This window comes from Podarcis pityusensis (genome assembly GCF_964106645.2).
Source record: "Podarcis pityusensis genome assembly, chromosome: 5".
NCBI lineage: Eukaryota > Metazoa > Chordata > Lepidosauria > Squamata > Lacertidae > Podarcis > Podarcis pityusensis.
The window spans coordinates 91398044-91418728 of NC_138032.1; the positions used below are offsets into that span (position 1 = coordinate 91398044).

A 20685-nucleotide genomic window follows, 5' to 3' on the forward strand; every position below is an offset into this window, starting at 1 on the left:
ATTTCCATCTTAAAAGTAGTTTTCCAAATGGCTTCTGTTGTTCTGCAGAGGTCAGCTGTCATGAAATGGATAGTGTAGATCAACTCCTCGAAAGATTCCATCAATGGTGTCTCCGAAAATTTTTACACATCACTTGGGAAGATAGGCGAACTCATGACAGTGTACTGGAAGAAGCAAAGATCACCAGTGTCGAAGCAATGGTTCAACATCAACTTCGTTGGATGTGCAGATGCCTGATTATCATCTTCCAAAGCAACTACTCTATTCCGAACTTAAAAATGGGAAGCGTAATGCCGGTGGTCAACAAAAAAGATTTAAAGACTCTCTCAAGGCAAATATTTTAAAATGTTCCCCAAAACTGGGAAACAGACCTGCGAGCGCTCCAATTGGAGAACAGCCTTTACCAAAGGTGTCATGGGCTTTGAAGATGCTCAAACTCTGGACGAAAAGGAGAAACAAGCTAAGAGGAAGGCACGTTTGTCAAACCCTCACCATGATCAACTCCCACCCAGAAACCTATATCCCGACTGTGGAAGGACGTGTGGATCCAGAATTGGCCTCCACAGTCACTTAGAGACTCACTGTTAAAACTGTTCATGGAAGACAATCTTACTCGGCTATGAGTGATCACCAAAGAAGAGTGCAGATCATGCAACTCAGAGATGACAGACATCCCAATTTAACTCCAAAGTTAAACTTCCCCATTTATGCAGAAAGGTGGGGCTTCATTTAAACCAAGTGCTGGAGTCCCCAAGATGCTATGAAACAGTCTTCTCACTGTACATGCACAAAACATCATAACCGTTCACCATGCTGGCTTGGGCTGTTGTGACTTGGATTCTACCAACATCTGCAGTCAAAGGCCTAGTCATTCATAACTTGGAGGCAGGTTCTGGCCCTGACACTTCAGAAACAAATCCACGTTTGCATCAGCACATGCGTAAAGAGAGAGAAGGAACCTGGTCTCATAGGACAGGAGACACAGCAGCTGCAGTCTTGATGCTGGGAATGGCATTCATTTCTGCCAGAAGCTTGCCAATGAGTCTAAGCACTAAACTTCCACAAGTATTTTAGCCAAATACTGCTTCAACAGAAAAGTAGGCAGAGCCTATCAACCTTTTCTAAGGCAAATGAAGCAGGCCAGAGATCATTTTAAAATCCTGCATCATTAGAAGAACATCCACATGGAAACAGTGGCACCTGCTGGTTAATACTGAAATGAAAAGTTCAGAAACACTAACGTGCAAGGTAATGCTTATGGAATTTTACGATTTCTTTTCAACCTGGTCTAAGAGCCATACATTTCAGGCAAAGATCTGTGATCCAATTACAATGAGAAAAACGTAAATGTGTGCACACGCAGGGCAATTTCTCTCAATATGTGGTCTTGTTTCTTAACAAATGTTCTGAGTAATTTGTACCTGTTGCTCATTTAGAGAGGGTGGTACAAAGACCCAAGATTTACCCACACTGGAAGAATGGCAGATGCAACTGATAGAATACATGGAGTTGGCTGAAATGACCGGCAGTATTCGAGACCTGGGAGAAGAGATGGTGGAAGAGGACTGGAAAAAATTTAAGGACTATCTACAAAAACATTATAAGTTGTATGAATGCTAGGAGAATGCACGATTGAAAGAAACATGGCAGCAGTAATCTTATTGTAAGACATATGAAAATAAGTGAAAAGGACGTAATTTGAAGTAACACTATTGGAGATTTATATAACAAGAATGGAAGTAAGGTAATAAATTGCTGCATGTAACGATAAGATTGAGAACGCAGGGAAGGGAGATGTGAGGAAGTCTGAAGATTATGAAACTATGATTTGTGAACAACATTTACTTTAATCTGTATCTTTTTTTCTTTTCTATCTTTTCTTTACTCTAACTTTATTTTATATTCTTGTATGTTATATGGTGATGGTAACTTATGTTTGGTGTTTTTTAAAAAAATTGCAATAAATATCTTATAAAAAAAAAAATAGAGAGGGTGGTACAGCCGTGTTGTTTGCTGTCTCTTTAAAGATTTTTATTTAAAAAACCAGTGTCACATAAAACATTGGTATACGTAACTATCAAATCAATTATGACCCCCTTTTCCCAGGCTCTGACCAAGAACTCAATGAAACGCATTACTCCAGTTGGGAATATGTCGAAGGAGGTCAGATCTGATTGTGTTTGTTCACATGCATATTAATTTATACCAGATTTCCAGAAAGCCTTCATCTGCCTATTGTCCTTTTAATGTTTTACTTGCTTTGTAAGTTTTTCCATGAATGCAACTGTTCATACTTTTCGTCTCCAGTTATGCATATGTAAATTGTCCTGGCTCTCCCAGCTTTGAGCTATTCATTACCAGGTTTCAAGTAAAAGAAAAATTACCTGCTACCATGGGGGAGAGCAAACTGAGGAGTATTCTGTATGTCCTGTTGTGTTATTAAGCTTAGCTCCTTAAATACACGTCACATGTCCACTATATATTAAATATAGCACCAATAGTCATAGCCCCTCCAGCATAGGGATGAAAGCTGCGGGCTAATCTTAAAATTTTTAAATACCAGCTATGCAACATTTTGAGCATGTTCTCCCTAATCTTGTCCATAGCAAGTAAAACCTTTCCCCCCATCCACATACACCAGTCAGTTTGTTCAAACTGGAACATTTCATTTAAGTATGTAAGGTTAGTTCTGAAAGAATTCCCAGCCCATATTATTTCCACGGGGTTGTACAAGGGGAACACACTGCAGAATGGCCCTTCAACACACTCTGCTTTCACAAATCACTCAGAGCCACTGCTATTCTCCAGTCAGCAAGTTGTGTCAGCTCATTGGGTTTTCCATGAAGGAAAAACAAAATATCTTGCCATCTCCTTTCACATGGGAAGCAACATCTTTGGAAACTCAAGGCTGTCTAGATCTACCAGGTAGCAAGAGAAACAAATTGTAGTCTGAGTAAGAGGAAAGCAATCTGCAGGGCACTTGTCATTTGACGACTTACAGGAGAGTTAAAAACCAAACTAAAACCTCAAAGTGCACAAAAAGCTTTATTTACATACAAAAATACAGACATGGGCATTCAGTTGTTTTTTGTATCTCATAAAAACCAACATTAATAGACAAATCAGTGCAAGTAAGTTATTTTTTTGTAATTAAACTATTCAAAAGCACAGACTTGTGAAATTAGAAATAAAACAGGAATTGTGTGATGCAACAATTTCGCTCATTTTTGCACCATCCTAGAAATCAAGTCTTCACAGATTTTTGTGAGTTCGTTGTTTTCCTTTGTCTGTTAAAAGAGAAGGAGACATATCAGAGATTGTAGGAGTTGCACAAATATTCAGAAAAGTCACCCATATTTTTACAGATTAGAATAGTTTGCACAGTGGGCCTCATTTTTAAGTAGCAAAATGCAAGGAGAAGCCTGAGAGGTGCTTGTGTCTGGAGTACACAAATCACAGCATTGTTTCATTTTAGGGATCTCAGCTGGAGCTAATGAGTAGCCCGGATGAGATGCAATTTGGGTCCAGTAGATTTTCATATAATACAGATTTCAGATGAGTTTTGCAGATACAGTGGTGCCCCGCAAGACGAATGCCTCGGAAGACGAAAAACTCGCAAGACGAAAGGGTTTTGCGGTTTTTGAGGTGCTCGTAAGACGAATTTCTCTATGGGCTTGCTTCGCAAGACGGAACGTCTTGCGAGTTTGTTTCCTTTTGAAGCGGGAACTGGGCTGGCAGGGAGCGAGCAGGGGAGCGACCTACATTTTCCAGAGGGATCCTCTTCTGGAGAGGGCACAGAGGAGGCAGGTGAGCTGGGATCCAGCGGATCTGGCTGGGTCTCTGTGCCGCCTCTGCCTCTGCCTCTCTCTCTCCCCCTCCCCACGTGGCTGCTCCATTTTGCTCTAACTGCGCGAAGGCAGGAAGAGGCGGGACAAAGGAGGAGGAGGAGGAGGCATCCACTGTGCTTGGGCGGCCGCGAAGGCGCCTTTGCGGGGGTGGGAAGAAGCCGGGAGCAGCTGCCGAGACTGTGGGGAGCCCGGCGGCGTGGCGCAAGGTAACGGGGGGAGCAAGGGAGAGTCCGCGCCGGGCGCTTCGTGCGTCCGCCCTCGGTTCCTGGGCTCAAACTTCCTTTGGCACCTCATGGAGAGAGAGGGAGAGGAGCGGGCTGGGGCTTTGATGTGGAACGCGGTTTGGCGGAGCGAAGACGCGGCAAGGCTTGGCGACAGAGGAAGGGGGGCTGTTTTCATGGGGAGGTGGGAGGGGGTGTCTTTGCCTCTTCCCGGCAACAGATCCTCCAGGCTGGGGAAACTCCTCCTGCTGGGGAGCGACCCGCTTTGTGCTTTGCCCGCTATCCCATTATAATACAGTACCAGGGTGCATCCGTGCTTCGCAAGACGAAAAAATCCGCAAGACGAAGAAACTCGCAGAACGGATTAATTTCGTCTTGCGAGGCACCACTGTATGGATTTAATCTGCAAGCAGCAAAGCCTTTGGAAGCAAAGCCACTCCTCTGCTTGAACCACCACAAACAGTCCCAAGCTCCAGCGAGAATTTAAGACTGACCTTTTGCTCAAGGCTGCTCTCTAGTGACTGGGCTCTCATCTGTTCTTTGCGCAAACTGGCTTGGAGCGCTGCCTCTTCGGCTTTGGCTTTGCTTCGTACTTGGGCAATCTCTTCATTTGCCCTGTCAAAAAGGCATGCAGGCGTATTAGCTTCTTCGTTAACACGGGCACTTTACTTAAATGCACTGCAATCTGAAGGACGGCTGGATCCCAACACCTCATTACTCACCGGCATAGCTTTTCTTCTGCGTGGGCCTTCAATGCTTGATATTTCTGTTCCTCCTTCTTAAGTCTTGTATTGTAATCCTCAACACATTTTTTCAAAGCCTCTTCGTTCTAGAAGAAAAAACAACCCCAGGCCATTTCAGAGGGGAGAGGACCTCTTAAAAATAATTGCGAGGGCAAGCCCAAATCTTGATCTGTCAAAAAGTAGAATCACTCTACACCAACACCACAAATTACACATTCAGCAAAATTCTGTTAAAACCTCTACAAGTGCATTGTAATACAGAAAGCTATACTGGTTGTATTCAGAAGAAAACAGGTTGAATGCATGTGTGCCACCTGTGCTATATCAAGTAATAGCACTTTAAGACATTTGGGATAACAGAGAAACTTCCATACCATTTCTTTAGTTTCCTGTCCAGAACCAACATCTCAGCAAATACTACATTTGGCACCAATGAAGCTCATCTAGCATTATTGATGTATGGTCCTTTAAAGCAGGGATTGGCAGTGTAGCACCTGCGGGTGTCCTTGTGTGTTTTTCTGGTTTGTTTTTAAGAATAGTTTGGGAGGGGTTGTATGGGGGGGGGTAGAATAGCAGCCCTTCATCCATAGAGGGTTTTGCTAAAATATGCTCTGTGTGTGATTAAGGGAAATGCACTTGGGCGGAGAGGGAGAATTGTGTTGTGTGGGGGAGGTTGCTGTGTGGTCCGTACGCATCATCTGCACAAGACAGGGAGAAATGCAGGTCAGCTTTTTCTGTATTGGTGTAAGAAACATCTATGGATGAAGAGCAGTAAACTAACTAACTAAACAATAGTGGCCACTTTGTATATTTTTCCTGGTACTGAGAAATGCTCTGTATTAGACAGCAACTGTGTGTGTGTGTGTGTGTGTGTGTGTGTGTGTGTGAGAGAGAGAGAGAGAGAGAGAGAGAGAGATTGATTTTGTATGATCCCCACAATTACGACCAGCAGGACATAAGCAACTTCCCATGTCAAACATGAGGTTGCCTGGGATTGGGAAAGTAGCAATGACTGCAGTATCTCCAGCTTTCTTATGCTATCCCCCATCCAGCCCTGGTCCAAAAAGGTTGGAGACTGCTGCTTTACATTTTACTCTGCAATTATTTTGATGTTCTTAGTAGTAAATGAATTTATTTTCAACCAAAGATGTCACGCTTGCCAAGTTCCCCCCCTTAGTAATTAAAATACAGTGCAGCCTTCATAACAGGATCTCAAAATAGCCTGCCTCCACAGTTATAGTTGTTATATACGTGTTGAAATGTAATGTGGAATCAGGGATACACATGGGCTTTGCAGGCTTAAGAGTTGCAAAGGTGGGTGTGGCGTTTACCCACTCCTTGTGACTATGTTTGTACAGGGGGATGGAAATGGTTAATGTAGATTGACCAACGAGAAAGCTCAGAGGTGGAGCCTACCTGGTTTTGAGGCTCAGCCCAGGAGTTTTACCATTGGGAGATAGGAGTCAGAGCCAGTGAAAGTCGAACATAGTGGTTGTGACAGATAGAGTGAGAAACAGGGATAGAACTGAGAGAGAAGAGTGTGACAGTGAGATAGTGCCACATCTAGTTAAGGGCAAGCATTTGAGAAACCGTTCTGAACATATTTAAAACTTGTTTGTTCTTCAATAAACTTTAATCTTCGTTGTTGACTTTACAACCTGACTGAGACTCAGTATTTCACCAGAAGAAACCTGGTTGGTGGCAGCGGAAGAATAAAGCAGTGGTGTACAGGTCAACAGTCTGTGAAACGACCAGGGGCTCTGTACGAACGCCACAGTGGGAGACCAAGAAACATAAGTGGCTGGCAGAGTTAAAAATGCTCACTTTCTGATATCCTTCTATTGCCTCCTTCTGCTTTTCAAATCGTTTGAAGAGCTCAGACAATGATTTTTCCACAGAATTCAGATCAGAGCTAATCTGCCGTTTTTCATCCAGTACTTTCTGCAGTTCTTTCTGGGCAAGCTCCTTTTCTTTCTGGGAATTCTCTAGAGAAACAGATAGATACAAATGAAATGCACTGCTTGCTCTCTAGGATCCAAAACTGACAACAGTCCAGAGATCTTTGTGCAAAAGCGCCCCATTACCCCCATGTCTAGGAGAGGCAGTTTTCAAGTAACCTCAAGAAAGGCTGCATATATTCAGAAACGTCAGATATGGTGCAGAATTTAGGACACAACGTGCAACAAAATAGAACAGGGTTTCTCAAACTCAGGTCTCCAGCTGTTTTTGAACTACAACTCCCATCATCCTGAGCTAGCAAGACCAGTGATCAGGGTGATGGGAATTGTAGTCCAAAAATAGCTGGAGACCCAAGTTTCAGAAACCCTGCATTGTTTGAACAGCTTCCTCTTAAGTTCATATTCAAATAATGCATATAAAACTGGCTTCTGTTAGCAGCTAGGCCTCACTAGCTTTCAGTGTCTTGAGGACAATTAGCCTATAATAATGAAATATACAAATTAATGCTGTCCCTTAGAAGAGTGGGAGAACCACATGTTCCTGGACTCCAATTCCCATTATCCCTGACCATTTGCCATGCTGGCTAGGGCTAATGGAAGCTGGAGTCCAGCAACATCTGGAGGGTCAGATTCCCCACCCTGTCCTAGTTCAAGTTTATTAATAGCAGCAGCCACTATGGAGCAATCATCTTAACAGTTAGATTGAACTATTCCCTGTGGATGTGAGGCGTAATCTGCAATGTAAAAGATTTTCCTAGTCTGTTTTTGATGCCATGTGGATGATCGCATACTGTATTTTAGTTATGTATTTGTCTTGGAAACAACACTTTGGATTTTTTAAAAAAAATATACCAAAGACTGACAGTCAGTTTCTTCCAAATTAAGTTGATGGGCTAAGCCAGCCTCTCTCAAACATGCCCCCCCCCGATGTTGTTGGACTACAACTTCCTTCATCCCTGACTGGTCCTGATAGCTAGGGATGATGGAAGCTGTACATCTGGGGGACCAAGTTTGAGAAAGACTAGGCTAAACCAATATCAAGTAATCTCGAATCTCTGCTGCTGCCCCATACTTCTGTGATTCTCAATTCCTGTGCTTTCCTAGTCTTTGAAAAGTTTGGCAAGAATGGAGCTGGAGACTCTCAAACACGTCTTTGGAATACACAATGGTAGAGCACAAGCTTTACACACAAAGTTTCGAAAGTTGAATCCCTCGGTTGTACCAGGCCTCAAAACAAACAAACAAACAAACAAACAAACAAACAAACACAAAAACAAACCAACAACAACAACTCCTCACATCTTGCTGGGAGCCTTTGAAAGCTGCTGGTAGTCAGCATATAGTTCTGGCCAGATACAACAGCGGTATGATTCAGTACAAAGCACCCCCGCCCCCGTCTTCATGCTTTTGTAATTTGTACTTACCCATCACTTGTGCTACGGTAACTTCAAACTCCGCAACAATTGTTCTAAAAAAGAGAAAGAGCTTATTTTAATATGTATAGCAAGAAAGATCACTAATGACCCAGAACACTAAGCTTCCCATGAATGCTCTTCTACTTGAAGAAAGGTCATCTTGCACAGGGTAACTCTTCCTATTTGTCTGTTGCTGTTTTTAATTACATTTTTTTTATCTCCACTGTAGTGGTACTGGTGAGAGTTCCCTCTCCTTTTGAGATAAGCCGCAAATAAAAATAATTTGCCCCTCCTAACAAAAGTGGTCCTAATAAAGTTAGGCAACTCATGGAGGATCTAGACCAAAACAGGTATTTCACTTGGCAATAATGAAACATGGCCCGCCTGAAACCCTGGAAAGCAGCTGCCAGTCAGGGCAGAGGATCCTGGGTGAGATGGACCAATGCCCTGACTCAAAGTTACTTTAATAATTAGCAAAGCTTCAGCAGCACAGGACCATAGCTGTCAACCGTCCCTTATTTGGCGGGAAAGTCCCTTATCCCAGCGCCGTGTCCCGCTGCTGTCCCTTATTGATGATGTCCCTTAAATTTCCCGGGTTTCATGCTCGCCCGGCTCAGGAGGAAAGCAGCGGCTTGGGATCCTCCGCTGTGAGAGAGCGCGCTCGCACCGTCGTCCTGGTGCGAGGAATTCCATCGGCCCTTCCCCGCCCGAGACAGAGGGGAGAGAGAGACTCTCGCCCACGCTGCCCGCGAGCCCGGAGGCGGCAGCGGAGGAGACGGCCTGAGGGAGGAGGAGGAGGGGATGGGGAGGGGTGGTAATAATAATAATAATTTATTATTTATACCCCGCCCATCTGGCTGAGTTTCCCCAGCCACTCTGGGCGGCTCCCAACCAAGTATTAAAAACAATGCAGAATGGCGGTGCCACAACCGCCCCATGCCAGATTGACAGCACCTGTCAATCCTACCAATGTATGTAACTCTTTACAATAGCAAAATCCGTTATTTTGGCTGCTGGTCCCTTATTTTCAAATCTGTAAGTTGACAGCTATGCACAGGACCCCTCCTAGGCCACGTTGCCCAGAATGCCTTGCTCCAAGGAAGGGCCCCAGCCATTTCTCAGAGTGAGCCTGAGGCATGCCTGACACTTTTGCTGCATCAGCAAAGCAGTTCAACAGCTGAGGGGAAGGAAGTTAGGAGGAATAGCAGCCATGACAAAGGTGAGGAGGCAGCAACGACAGAGGCACCTCGGGCAGAACAATCATCCCAGTCAGTCCAACAGGTATCTGGCACTGCCCAAGGAACCAGCACTTGTTGCCTACCAGGAAGGAAGAGGAAGCTTCAGTTCCAAAGCAGAGTCAGATACCAGTTGAAATGGATCTATATATTTGGTGGTATTTAAGTCTTGTGAGAAAGCAACCGTAGAATATGCTTCTGTATCCCAGTTGTACACCTACCCCATTTCTTTATTTTCCAAATAGATCTTGTGATGCTTCCTTTCCCATTCCAAAGCTTCCATCTCCTTTTCTTGTACCTGAAACCACAAGGTCCCCAAAATGAGAGCGTAACAGTAATGGATGTCACTTTAGATCTGGGCTAGAATCAAAGCAACATCCAGAAAAGTCCTTGGCTAGACCTCATTCTACCTTAAGGACAACTGTACCATTTGATAAGAAAGCTTACTCTCTTTTGTATGGGCATTTGAGGAAGCCATTTATTTATAATCACCCAAGGAAAAAAGCAAAAATAAATGACCCTGGTGGTTTATATTGATCAGGAGCATTAGATGGAACTAATTTGATTAGTGTTCCAAAGATCAGTTTGAAAACTCCCACTGGTAAAGAAAATCTGCAGAAAAGTGGGCAAATGTTACCGGTCAGCAGGAAATCAAAAGTTGGTCAGCAGGAAATCAAAAGCCATTCTAAACAGTATCTTTCTAAATATTATCAACTCAAATATTCCTTCCCATGTTCTCACCTCGGAAGTAAGCTTTTTGATAACCACGTCCTTCTCAAGTTTAACCCTTTCGATAGCTGTATCCATGTCTTGCTGAGTGTATTTCAACACTTCCACAATAGCCTCAGTAGGCAGCGCAGAAGGCAAAAATGAAATATCCTTAGTGGTTGGAATATCTGGAGAACCTCTGGCCTGTGACAAGAATTTAAAAACACATTTACATGTGATACTTTTATAATGCATTTTTGTGCTAACAGATACTCTAAGATGCATCAAGCTGAATCAGACAAACCATAGTTCCCTTGATGTCTAAACTGTTAAATGTTTTAAAAAACCGTAGCTGGTTCATTTGAGTTTAAAATGTAATGCTTCTGACCTCTTCCAGCATGCAAGCCTGAGGTTCACCATGGCTCATTCACACAACAGGAAACCATGATTTCATACTATTTCTGAACTGGGCCAATGTGTTGATCTTTTTTAAAAAAATTACAAACCACCTGTGTCTGCAAACTACTGGAGATATTTAGATGGCACTTACCAGATTTGTTGAAGCTCCTAGAAGGTCTAGTCCCAATGCCTTTTCTTCAGGTTTAGATGTTTTTATTTCATTGACTGCCATTTCTCTAGATGGTCTAATTTAAAATAAGAAAAAATACTGAAACAATCCTAAATAGGCTCCAAAATTGAAGAGCACTAAAAATTGAATGCTTACCCATTTCGAACTGCATGTTCATTAGCACCAGGAGCACTTTTCTTAGGGCTTTCACTGAGCAGTGGATCAAATTTCAAGTACAGAGATTGCTTCCTCAAGACAGATTCTTTAAACTATGGGGAAGGAATTTGTAAGTAAGCGACGTACAGGCACAAGTCAGCCAGCCAAAGATGTGATTGTTTGGGGTACAGATCTTCCAAGTTGTATTAAAGAGCATCTCACAACCAAGGAAGTTTTGATACAACTCTAAAACAACCCAATAAAAGTAGCTTCTTTTATATCTGTTTTGTGATTTAAGCAGCATATACCGTATTTTTCGCCCCATAGGGCGCACCGGCCCATAGGGTGCACCTAGTTTTTTTTTGGGGGGGGGGGAATAAAGAAAAAAAAATTTATTTCCCCCCAAGGCGTGGGAAGCCCGAGCTTCCCCCGACCCCAGAACAGGCTGCTATCTGCAAGCCTAGGGAGCCCGGAGGGAAGTCGCGCCGGTCTCCCCAGGCTTGCGGATATCTGCCCGAAGTCGCGCAGCTCTCCCATGGCTTGCGGAGAGCTGCGCGAAGCTCGAAGCCTGAACTCAGCGTGCCCCAGGCTTCAGGCAGCTCTCCGCAAGCCGTAGGAGAGCTGCGCGACTTCACGCCGGGCTCCCACGGCTTGCGGATAGCTTCCTGAAGCCTGGAGAGCGAGAGGGGTCGGTGCGCACCGACCCCTCTCGCCCTCCAGGCTTCAATGAAAGCCTGCATTCGCCCCATAGGACGCACACACATTTCCCCTTCATTTTTGGAGAGGGAAAAGTGCGTCCTATAGGGCGAAAAATACGGTAGTTTAACTGGAAGAGAATGAAGACAGGGCAGTGTTTTGCCACAGAACAAGTTTAGCTCTTGTGTAAATGAGAAAATATACATAACACTGAGTTTATATTGGTAGGTAGACGTTTAGAGCTCTCCTCTGCAATTGCCTTCAGATCCTTAGGAGTATCTACTCCAGCCAAAGTCTCCTCTGCTTGAAATACCTTTAACTCTCTTTTATAGACTGTTCTAGTATAGTAAGCTCAATGCTGTAAAAATCTTAAAATCAGTTCACATAATGGTTACTTACTGAGGCCCTTCCAAATTGTTCCAGATAGTCCACTTCAATATTGAGTCCTAGAACTAAGCAAATGTGTTAATAAATGCAGAAAGCAATGGTTTTTATGTTATTAAAAGTAGAAGTAGCATGGGCAAAGATAAGATAGTCCTTTCTGGAGATGAGAAGTGCAAGCACATCTTCCTGCAATTTTTAGTAGCCTGTGCACCTTGTGGGAGTTACTAGTCACAGTTCAGCTCTTTCTACTTTTCATTTAAATTAATTTAACTTATGATTTAATCATGAAGGAACAGATAATTCGTCAAAGGTTCAGATCTAACATTATTTTGAACACTTTTGGAGTCACATGTTGCTAGATGAGGGATGGGGAGCCTGTGGTCAATTATCAGAATCTGGCAGGCTACAGGTTCCCAGCCCCTGGCTTGGTGGAGACATTTACTGGATCCATGGCTGTGCCTGGAACTTCAGTGAAAGCTAGAAGCACATATTGGTAAACTATTTAGAAGTTTATTATTTTTAGAATTAAGCTATATATAAATGAATAAAAAGCTATACTAGGCGTGCTGCAAGTGCTTTGCAGAACTTTGAGAATGGCAGTAGTCTGTCCTCCAATCAGGGTAGCACGTGAAGACATAGTCACAATAGTGCTTTATCGACAAATATTTGCACACTGATTTTTTTGGGGGGCGGATCCTTAAGACAAACGCCTACAAAGCGGTCTTCATAGGAGGAGAAGATATGATAGCCATCTTCAAATATCTAAAGGGCTGTCACGTGGAAGATGGAGCAAGCTTGTTTTCTCCTGCTCTAGAAGTTAGGATGCAAACCAATGGATTATAAGGAGATTCCTACTGAACATCAGGTAAAAGCTGTTCAACAGTGGAAGATGGTGGACTCCCCTTCCTTTGAGGTTTTTAAGGAGAGGCTGGGTGGCCACCTGTCATCTGATATTCCTGCATTGCAGTGGGTTGCACTAGGTGACACTCAAAAACTTTATAATAAATCTGGTAATTTGTACTTATGATGTCCGTTTGTGCTCTATGTAATTGCCCCAAGCATGGGAAACAAAATTAGGTATAACGGGGGGGGGGGGGGGGAGTCTGCACAATAATTAGAAGGGCCTAAAAGTTCCATAGTTCCAACTACTCTTACCTTCTGAGGGTGATCGGAACTCTTCGTTTTCTGTATCTGCAACCTGGTTGTTTTCATGCATTACTGTGGCAGGCCTTTCACAAGAAGGCTGGAGCAAAAAGCCATCTCCAGGCAACTCTCCATTTAAAGACAAGTTACCCTAAGAAGCAAAGTTTAAAGAAAATATTCCTTAAAGTGGAGAGACGAAATAAATCACACAGTAGTGTAATTGCTCCTCTTCACTTTACTGAGTAGCTACGGCAGAGGACCAAGTTCTCAAAAATCAATAAACACATTTTTAAAAGTCATTTTGCCATTGCAGATGGCTGCGTTTTTATATGTAAGTAGTGTTATATTAAAAAGTGTTTTTCTTCCCCAAGGTTGTTATATTAGCAATATTATTGCTTTGCTTTGAATTCTGGAACTTGATTACAAGGTCTTTAAGATTGTGGATTTATTATTCAAATACCACAAGTCTTCTTATAAAAGGTGAATGAACTAATATTAATAAAAACTTTACTTTAGCAATATAGTAAACTTAAGAGGTTTTACTACAATCAAGTGGTATTTACATCTGTTAAATTAAATCAAGTGCCTAAGTAGTACATCTGTTGAAATCTCAGAAGTATGTTTGTGTTTACTTCAAATGACCAGGACTGAGATAGGCTTTCCTGCTCTGCATAGTGCCTCTCACTCACCATGACAAGAAGGGGTGATTCAAAACCACTACAAGCATATGCAAAACTTGCCTATGCAGGTGACAGAATTCAGCTTTAAAACTGAATGCTTGTGCAGTTTTGTTTTCCATTTTGGCAAGTATGCACAGCTTTGAGTGCAGGTATAACAATGTACACAGGGCCATATCATACCATCAAATCCACTGACGGTTCAGCTGGAGTTTCTGCTTCAGCCACAGCTTGATCTTCAGCTATAATCTGCTCATCACTCTCTTTCCTATAGGGAACAAGACAGCATATGTTATAGAACCTGACAGCTAACAAAGCCTGGTTCAACGTGCTTTATAAATTACCTTCCATAACTTTATAATTCAATTTTGTGCACAAACAGTATAACTTGCACAATTTCAATCTTGCACGGCAGAAAGGCAGCCAGGTTATTTGCACCCCAATCCGACAAATCAATCACATGCAGGGTAGAGAGCTTAAAAGCGCCTCTTGTGCCCCTGGGTCTTCCCCATCACTGAAAGAGCTTTTAAGCTCTCCGCCTTGCTCACTGGGTTCTGGGATGCTCTTGCAGGAGCTCGAATGGTCCTGCAAATCACATGGGAGCATCCCAGAGCCCAGTAAGCAAGATGGAGATTTTAAAAGCTCTCTGCCTTCCTTGAAAGGTAAGGATGGTCGTGGGGGCAGTTCCAAGGGGGTAGTTACAGTATAGAAGTTTTATACATACACATGCCACCCACAGAACGCAACGCCCATACTGCAATAGTACGATATTTAAAATACCACAATTTTTAGCAAGAACCTGTCTTTTGATGTGCGGGATAATCGCTAGTGTCAGACTTAGACCTGGAACACCAGGTTCAAGTCCCCACTTGGCCTTGAAGCACACTGGGTGACCTTGGGGCAGCCACTGCCTCTCAGTCTAACATACATCACAGAGTTGTGGCGGTGACATGTTAACCACACCACCTTAAGGTCCTTGGAGAAGAACAAGACTGTTTATGAACACTGTCTTCCTTAAGCATGTTATTAAACAGTTTATAGCTAGTTCTACTACACAGAACTGAGTAGCATGAAATGATAAGAGAAGCCTGAATAGTTCCAATATATGCTGTGTTCTTCCCCTACCTGTCTTGGGTTCTCTAACTTGCTAGTTTTTGGGATTGATATAAAGTTGCAAGCTTTTTAAATTTGTACTACTTCATTTCCCAAGCCCAGGACTGCTCCAGATTTAGTGTTAAAATACTCACAATTTCTCACTTAATAGTTCTGCAGCTCCAAAGTCATCCGGTTGATTGTGCAACTGTGCTTGAAGTATTTTGGACAAAATACTATCCTCCTGGGTATCTGTTGTTTTAGTTCTGGGCATAGGACACTCAAGGGAATTTTGCATTTTTGAAACACCTCCTAATGGATTGAAGTCAGGATCATCAAATTTATTGCAGTCCAGGCTATAAGATGCTTTGTGGACAGAACTCTTTGTTGCAGTGTTGGTTCTCTCTTCAGCTTCCTCCAGCACTTTGTGAGTTGAAGCTGGTTTCCCAGAAGGAACCTTCATTTCAGCACCCTTGCCTGGTTTCCTTGGAGATACCTTATTAGTTGCGTTTTCAAGCATATCTGGTTCCAGTTTTATGAACTCAGGTTTTGTTACGTGAACCTCCCCCTCACACTCCGGCAAGATGCTGTTCACTGCTGTGGAATTTTGCCACTTTGATTCCTCAGTCTGAAAAGGTTTTATTTCACCGCAGCTGACATTCTCAGAGCTACAGGATCCTTGCACGTGTTGCGAGGGAGAATTTTGTATGTGGGATATTGACAACGGCTCAGATTTGCAGACTCCGTTAGAAACTGTTGCCAAATCAGAGCTTAGAAATTGCTTTGTCACATCATTGTTTGCCGATGGGGTTTTGCAACCTGTTTCCTCATCAGATGGATTGTTCTCTGTAGCAGTCTGAGGCAGGCAAACTGCATCAAGAGAATCGCCATCCTGTTTCTCAGCTGCAGCAAACACTGCCAAAGACGATATTTTCACAAAGTCGTCAGTAGGCAAGTCAGGGATATTTGCTCCTTTGCTTTCTGCTGACATTACATCATCTGAAGAATCAGGATTTACCTTTCCTTCCACCTCTATCTTCTCACTTGCAATATCAGCATCTAGGGTAACTGTTTGTTGACTCCTGTTGAAAGGTAGACCCATCACTAGCTAGTTAATACGGCCTTTGAAGAATAATTAAAATAAAAGAGCCGCATTTGGCACACAGGAAAAGAGGCTTTTGTTAGGTGCAGCCCAATGCTTACGAACAGGGCATTTACTATCCACTTCAGTTTGGCACAAAACTGGAATTCTGTTTCCAAAATGGCCAGCTACCATCCTCCTGCAGTAGCTCTCTCATGAGCCATAGCACCTGCATCCGGAAAATTTATGTCAAACTTAGTGTTTGTCTTCTACATTGTATTCAATGTGGAACTGGAAACGTATACCCCAAAATAAGCTTTTGGCCGCCTCAAATGCTATATCCAAACACCTCCAGGAAAGAGTCTTCTATGAGAAGGCATGAAGTAGTGTCCTGCCCAATGCTTCATTTGGTTGCAAGACACTGCACCCTAAAAGGCGGCTTTGTGCTGCAGCAAATGCTGCATCCAGATTTACAGGTAAGTGCCCCAATGCATTCTCTGGGCACAATACCCTGCCAAGTGTGGGCCCAAGCCAAAATTAGACAAACTATCTCTAAATAAGGAATGGAGGTGTGCACCCCCACAAAACTCTGAATCACACACTCAGGAGTCAGTTTGCACATCTTTTGGCAATTACTGGTGTGGAACCATGCACCTGTCAGTAACTTACACAAAGACTAAGCGTATGGCATCTACACATTCTGGGTTGTGTAGGTATATGATTTGTGGTGGGCTATTATAGGCATAGGTTACACCATCAACAGTATCTTGCATCTAAACTAAGTGTGGGACTAGACACTACTCACTGCCACCTTGTAGATGATACCCTGGAGAATGACTTCTGCAGACTTAGGCCAATCTTCACATGATATCCACTCAATATTTCTTTTTTTATGCTTCTTTTTTATTATTAAAGATTTTCTTGTTTTACAGAAGTATGTGTAATGTCTCTCGTATTTTTTCCATGTAAAATTTTTACAAATCAGTTTCATTTGTTGAGACATTAGGGGGGAAGATGGGTGGATGTGGGGTCGGGTGGCGATGTTTCTATTTTGCTTAATGTATGTAGGGTTTGGTGTCAGCGTTTCCACTCAATATTTCTAATGCCCAAAAATGTCATCAAGTGGAAGACTCCTTCAGAAATCATGGGCTAATGCAACAATCTGTTCTAGCACTTAAGTCAATGCTGCTGCTCTTAGCTTTGAAGGACCAGAAGAAACACTTCCTGTAAAATCTCAATTGTCAGCTTCTAGGAAGAAAAAGTCAGTCACCTCTCTCACTGAATCAGAAAAGACAGCTGCAAGAGAGTATTCTAGAGAACAGGGGCAATCATACAAACTTTTCTAGTTTTAATTTTTAAAAATACATCAAGAGGATCTGATTTACTCACATAGCACTGGATGCAGACAAGACAAAATCCTCTGGGATATCTGTGCAGTCACCTATAACAGGTGTTTCAGGAATCTTCCTTTTATCTGGACTTAGGATTCTGTGAGTCTGAGAATCCCGCATAGGAGTATGAAAAGTTACCTTGGAAGAGAAAGTCACACAAATTACTTGAGCAAGCACACACACACACACACACACACACACACAAAAAAACCCCTAAGAGCACACATGCATGCACATCCATGGGTATTGATACTCTTCCTTTCCACTAAGGAGGCCCTCAAGGCAGCTTATAAAATAATAAAGGCATCAATAAAGATGCCCATAAATATGATTAATAAAGAAGATATTAAGCAACAAAAAGTATTAAAAACTGAAGAGAACTAGTACTAATACAAGTACTAAGCAACAGAGATCCTGTGTTCCTTTACAGTGATGGGTACATTTCAAAGGAATTCTATAATAAAGTCTTCCCTCACATTCCCATCACTGTAAAGGAACACAACCGCCCAACAGGCATGGTGGTAACAGTTGGGGAAATTCTGCGTATGAGTTACAAAGTCTGTCTGCTATAATTATCCCATAATAAAGTGAGACCTGAATATCAAACGCTTGGGCCATGTAATGCCTCTCCATGGTTCCATGTTACACATACCTACAATGAAGACCGTTGCCAGTGTATACATTACACTTGCTGCTGGTCCATGACCCTTGAAGGGTCAGCTTGCTGTTGCCAGTGCACTTGGTGAAACTTAAGTATTTGTCAGCACAGAAACCCGTTGGACCAGGCCTTTAACACAGAAAATTATGCTGGACATTAACACAGACATACCTTCATAGGCTTTACCATCCCCTTTGGTGGCACATTTTCTTTCTGTGATGGGCGAAGAATAGAAGGTCTGCCTACGACTTCTGGAGATGTGAAAAGTATGGCACAGCTTTCAGCAGCTATGTCGTTGCTACCGTTATCTCCACTTAAGGTATGCAGACTCATTCTAGAAACGAAAGCAAAGGTGTTAACAACCATAGTCAGGCTGACAATGTTGTTTTAATGCAACTGGATACTTCTAGGTGGGAACCTGTGGTCTCATAGGTCAAACCCTGTGGCTCTCCAAGTTATTGGACTCAACTCCTATGGACAGGGATGATGGGAGTTGGAGTCCTGCAAGTACTCAGAAATCCAGTTTCTCATCCATTCTCTAAAGTGTAGAGCTCTTGTAAACAAAATTCAGTGTCACTCAGGTTACCATTAACACTATTGTAAGCCACAATGAAGTATAAGCTTTGCTGCCAAAAGCAATAGTGCAAAAACAAGATTAAGCATCTCTTCAAATGTGGGATGTTCTCACTCAGTGCTGTGGCTGTAAGTTTAGGGTGTTTTGAGACTGTGGGTGTAGAAGGACTTTTTAAAAAAAAACCCTCGCTGCTAGAGGTGAGGTTACAGGAAACCAGGCAGAGGGCCTACTGGGGAATGGCACCAGCCCTTCAGATGTTAAGGAAATAAAACAACTACCTGACTTTTAGAAGACATCTGAAGGCAGCCCTGTTTAGGGAAGCTTTTAATGTTTGATGTATTTATCAAGTTTTTAATATTCTATTGGGAGCTGCCCATAGTGCCTGGGGAAACCCAGCCAATGGGTGGGGTCAGGGCCAGTATTTAGGTTTGATGAGGCCTTAAGCTACTGAAGGTAATGGAGCCCTTTATATGTCCAGCTTTCCTTTGTCAACAACCAATTGTCACTGTTTTTTGTGCTGAATATATGCTAAAAACAGTGGTACCTCAAGTTAAGTACTTAATTTGTTCCGGAGGTCCGTTCTTAACCTGAAGCACCACTTTAGCTAATGGGGCCTCCCGCTGCTGCCGCGCCACCGGAGCACGATTTCTGTTCTCATCCTGAAGCAAAGTTCTTAACCCGAGGTACTATTTCTGGGTTAGCGGAGTCTGTAACCTGAAGCGTATGTAACCCGAGGTACCACTGTATAGTAATTTATGGATCTAACAGGTATCTAAACAAAACATGTATTTTATCCTAGTAATTGTTGAACTTATATTTTGGAAATGTACATCCATTTCTTCCCCTTTTTTGGGGGGGGGGCAAGAGAGTGGGGCCCTAAGCTATAGCCTGTTTAGCTTCTATGTAAATCCGGCACTGGGTGGGGGATAAATCATTATCCTCATTACTATAGCATGGCCGTTCTCATTGCAATTATCTGTACGGTATATTTTATGCACATATACGCATGCATATACGAAGTACAGTGGTACCTCGGGTTAAGTACTTAATTCGTTCTAGAGGTCCGTTCTTAACCTGAAACTGTTTTTAACCTGAAGCACCACTTTAGCTAATGGGGCCTCCCGCTGCTGCCACGCCGCCGGAGCACGATTTCTGTTCTCATCCTGAAGCAAAGTTCTTAACCTGAAGCACTATTTCTGGGTTAGCGGAGTCTGTAACCTGAAGCGTATGTAACCCGAGGTACCACTGTATTAATGTTTAACTGGTTAGAAAGAGAGAGAGATATTGCCCCCCGCCTTTTTAGCTGCCTTCCTTTTGTCTGTAAGCCACCTTGAGGTAAAAAATGCAGGGAATAAAAACGGGACGACGCTAAGGCCTAATAGCCCAAGACGGACCAAGGCAGACAGGTATGCAAGGGAAGGTTCCTCCTCCTTGGGGGGGGGCGCGACCCCCTCCAGCCGCTTTCCCGTTCCTCACGGCCCTCCCTCTTTCCCTGAGGGCCTGGACCAGGGGCCGAAGCCTCCTCCCAAAAACCAGCGGGAGAGGAGGAGACCGAAGGGGGGCTTTTTCCACCCCCCCAACACCCCTCCCTCGCCTTCCCTGAGGGAGAAACCGCCGCCCGTCTCCGCTCACCTGCCAAACCACAGTCGCCGACCCGAGAGACGCCTATTCGCCAACTGAGGGAACCGCCGCCGCCGCGTTCAAATTTTCAGCGTCGGCCCGCCTCCGCCAATAAAAAAGCTCACTGCCGCGTTGCGTCAGAGGCCACGTGGCCTGTCGCCGGCCAACCAGGAGAGGCGGCGGCGGCAGGCATGCAAAGCGAGCCCAGAGGGCGGTGGAGGCGGAGCTTGGCTAATATTATTAACGCATGCGCACCACCGCCTGCCGTGCAATTTCCTAAGCTAAGTGCAGGGAATGAGGTGCTTTATATGTCCAGCTGTCCTTTGTCAACAGCAAATCGCCGCTGTTTTGTGTGTTGAACATATGCTAAATGTCTAAACAAAATTTTAAAATTTCTTCCTTTTTATTTTGTTTCGACTAGGGCAGACCAACACGGCTGCCTGCCTGTAACTAGAAATATGCTATATGGGAATTGATGGACCTAATAGGTATCTAAAGCCATTTGCACATAACAAAA

General features: G+C 43.4%; 1 protein-coding gene across 2 annotated transcripts; it reads right to left on the reverse strand.

Annotated features, from left to right (window-relative positions):
- Nucleotides 1-3026: 3026 nt before the first annotated feature.
- TACC3 (transforming acidic coiled-coil containing protein 3) lies at nt 3027-20255 on the reverse strand. 2 transcript variants are annotated; one of them, XM_081005472.1, is made up of 16 exons: nt 19943-20078; nt 18146-18308; nt 17315-17454; nt 15000-15926; nt 13936-14020; nt 13088-13226; nt 11948-12000; nt 10853-10965; nt 10679-10772; nt 10162-10332; nt 9642-9718; nt 8195-8238; nt 6637-6797; nt 4792-4898; nt 4564-4684; nt 3027-3287 (listed from the first exon to the last, which is right to left on the reverse strand). In XM_081005472.1, exons 2-16 carry the CDS (start codon nt 18305-18307, stop codon nt 3222-3224), a joined length of 2460 nt encoding a protein of 819 aa, XP_080861598.1. In that variant the 5' UTR covers nt 18308; nt 19943-20078; the 3' UTR covers nt 3027-3221. The 2 variants fall into 2 exon arrangements, with proteins under 2 accessions (XP_080861598.1, XP_080861599.1); XM_081005473.1 differs by lacking the exons at nt 15000-15926; nt 19943-20078 and adding an exon at nt 20181-20255.
- Nucleotides 20256-20685: the final 430 nt, after the last annotated feature.

Excerpts from the sequence above, each read along its gene's own strand:
- TACC3 (XM_081005472.1), bottom strand. The coding sequence starts at position 18,307 with ATGAGTCTGCATACCTTAAGTGGAGATAACGGTAGCAACGACATAGCT. Across the intron at positions 15,927-17,314 it reads TTGTCTGCATCCAGTGCTAT|GAGTCAACAAACAGTTACCC; the intron begins GTGAGTAAATCA and ends ACCTTTCAACAG. Across the intron at positions 14,021-14,999 it reads GAACTATTAAGTGAGAAATT|GAAAGAGAGTGATGAGCAGA; the intron begins GTGAGTATTTTA and ends TGTTCCCTATAG.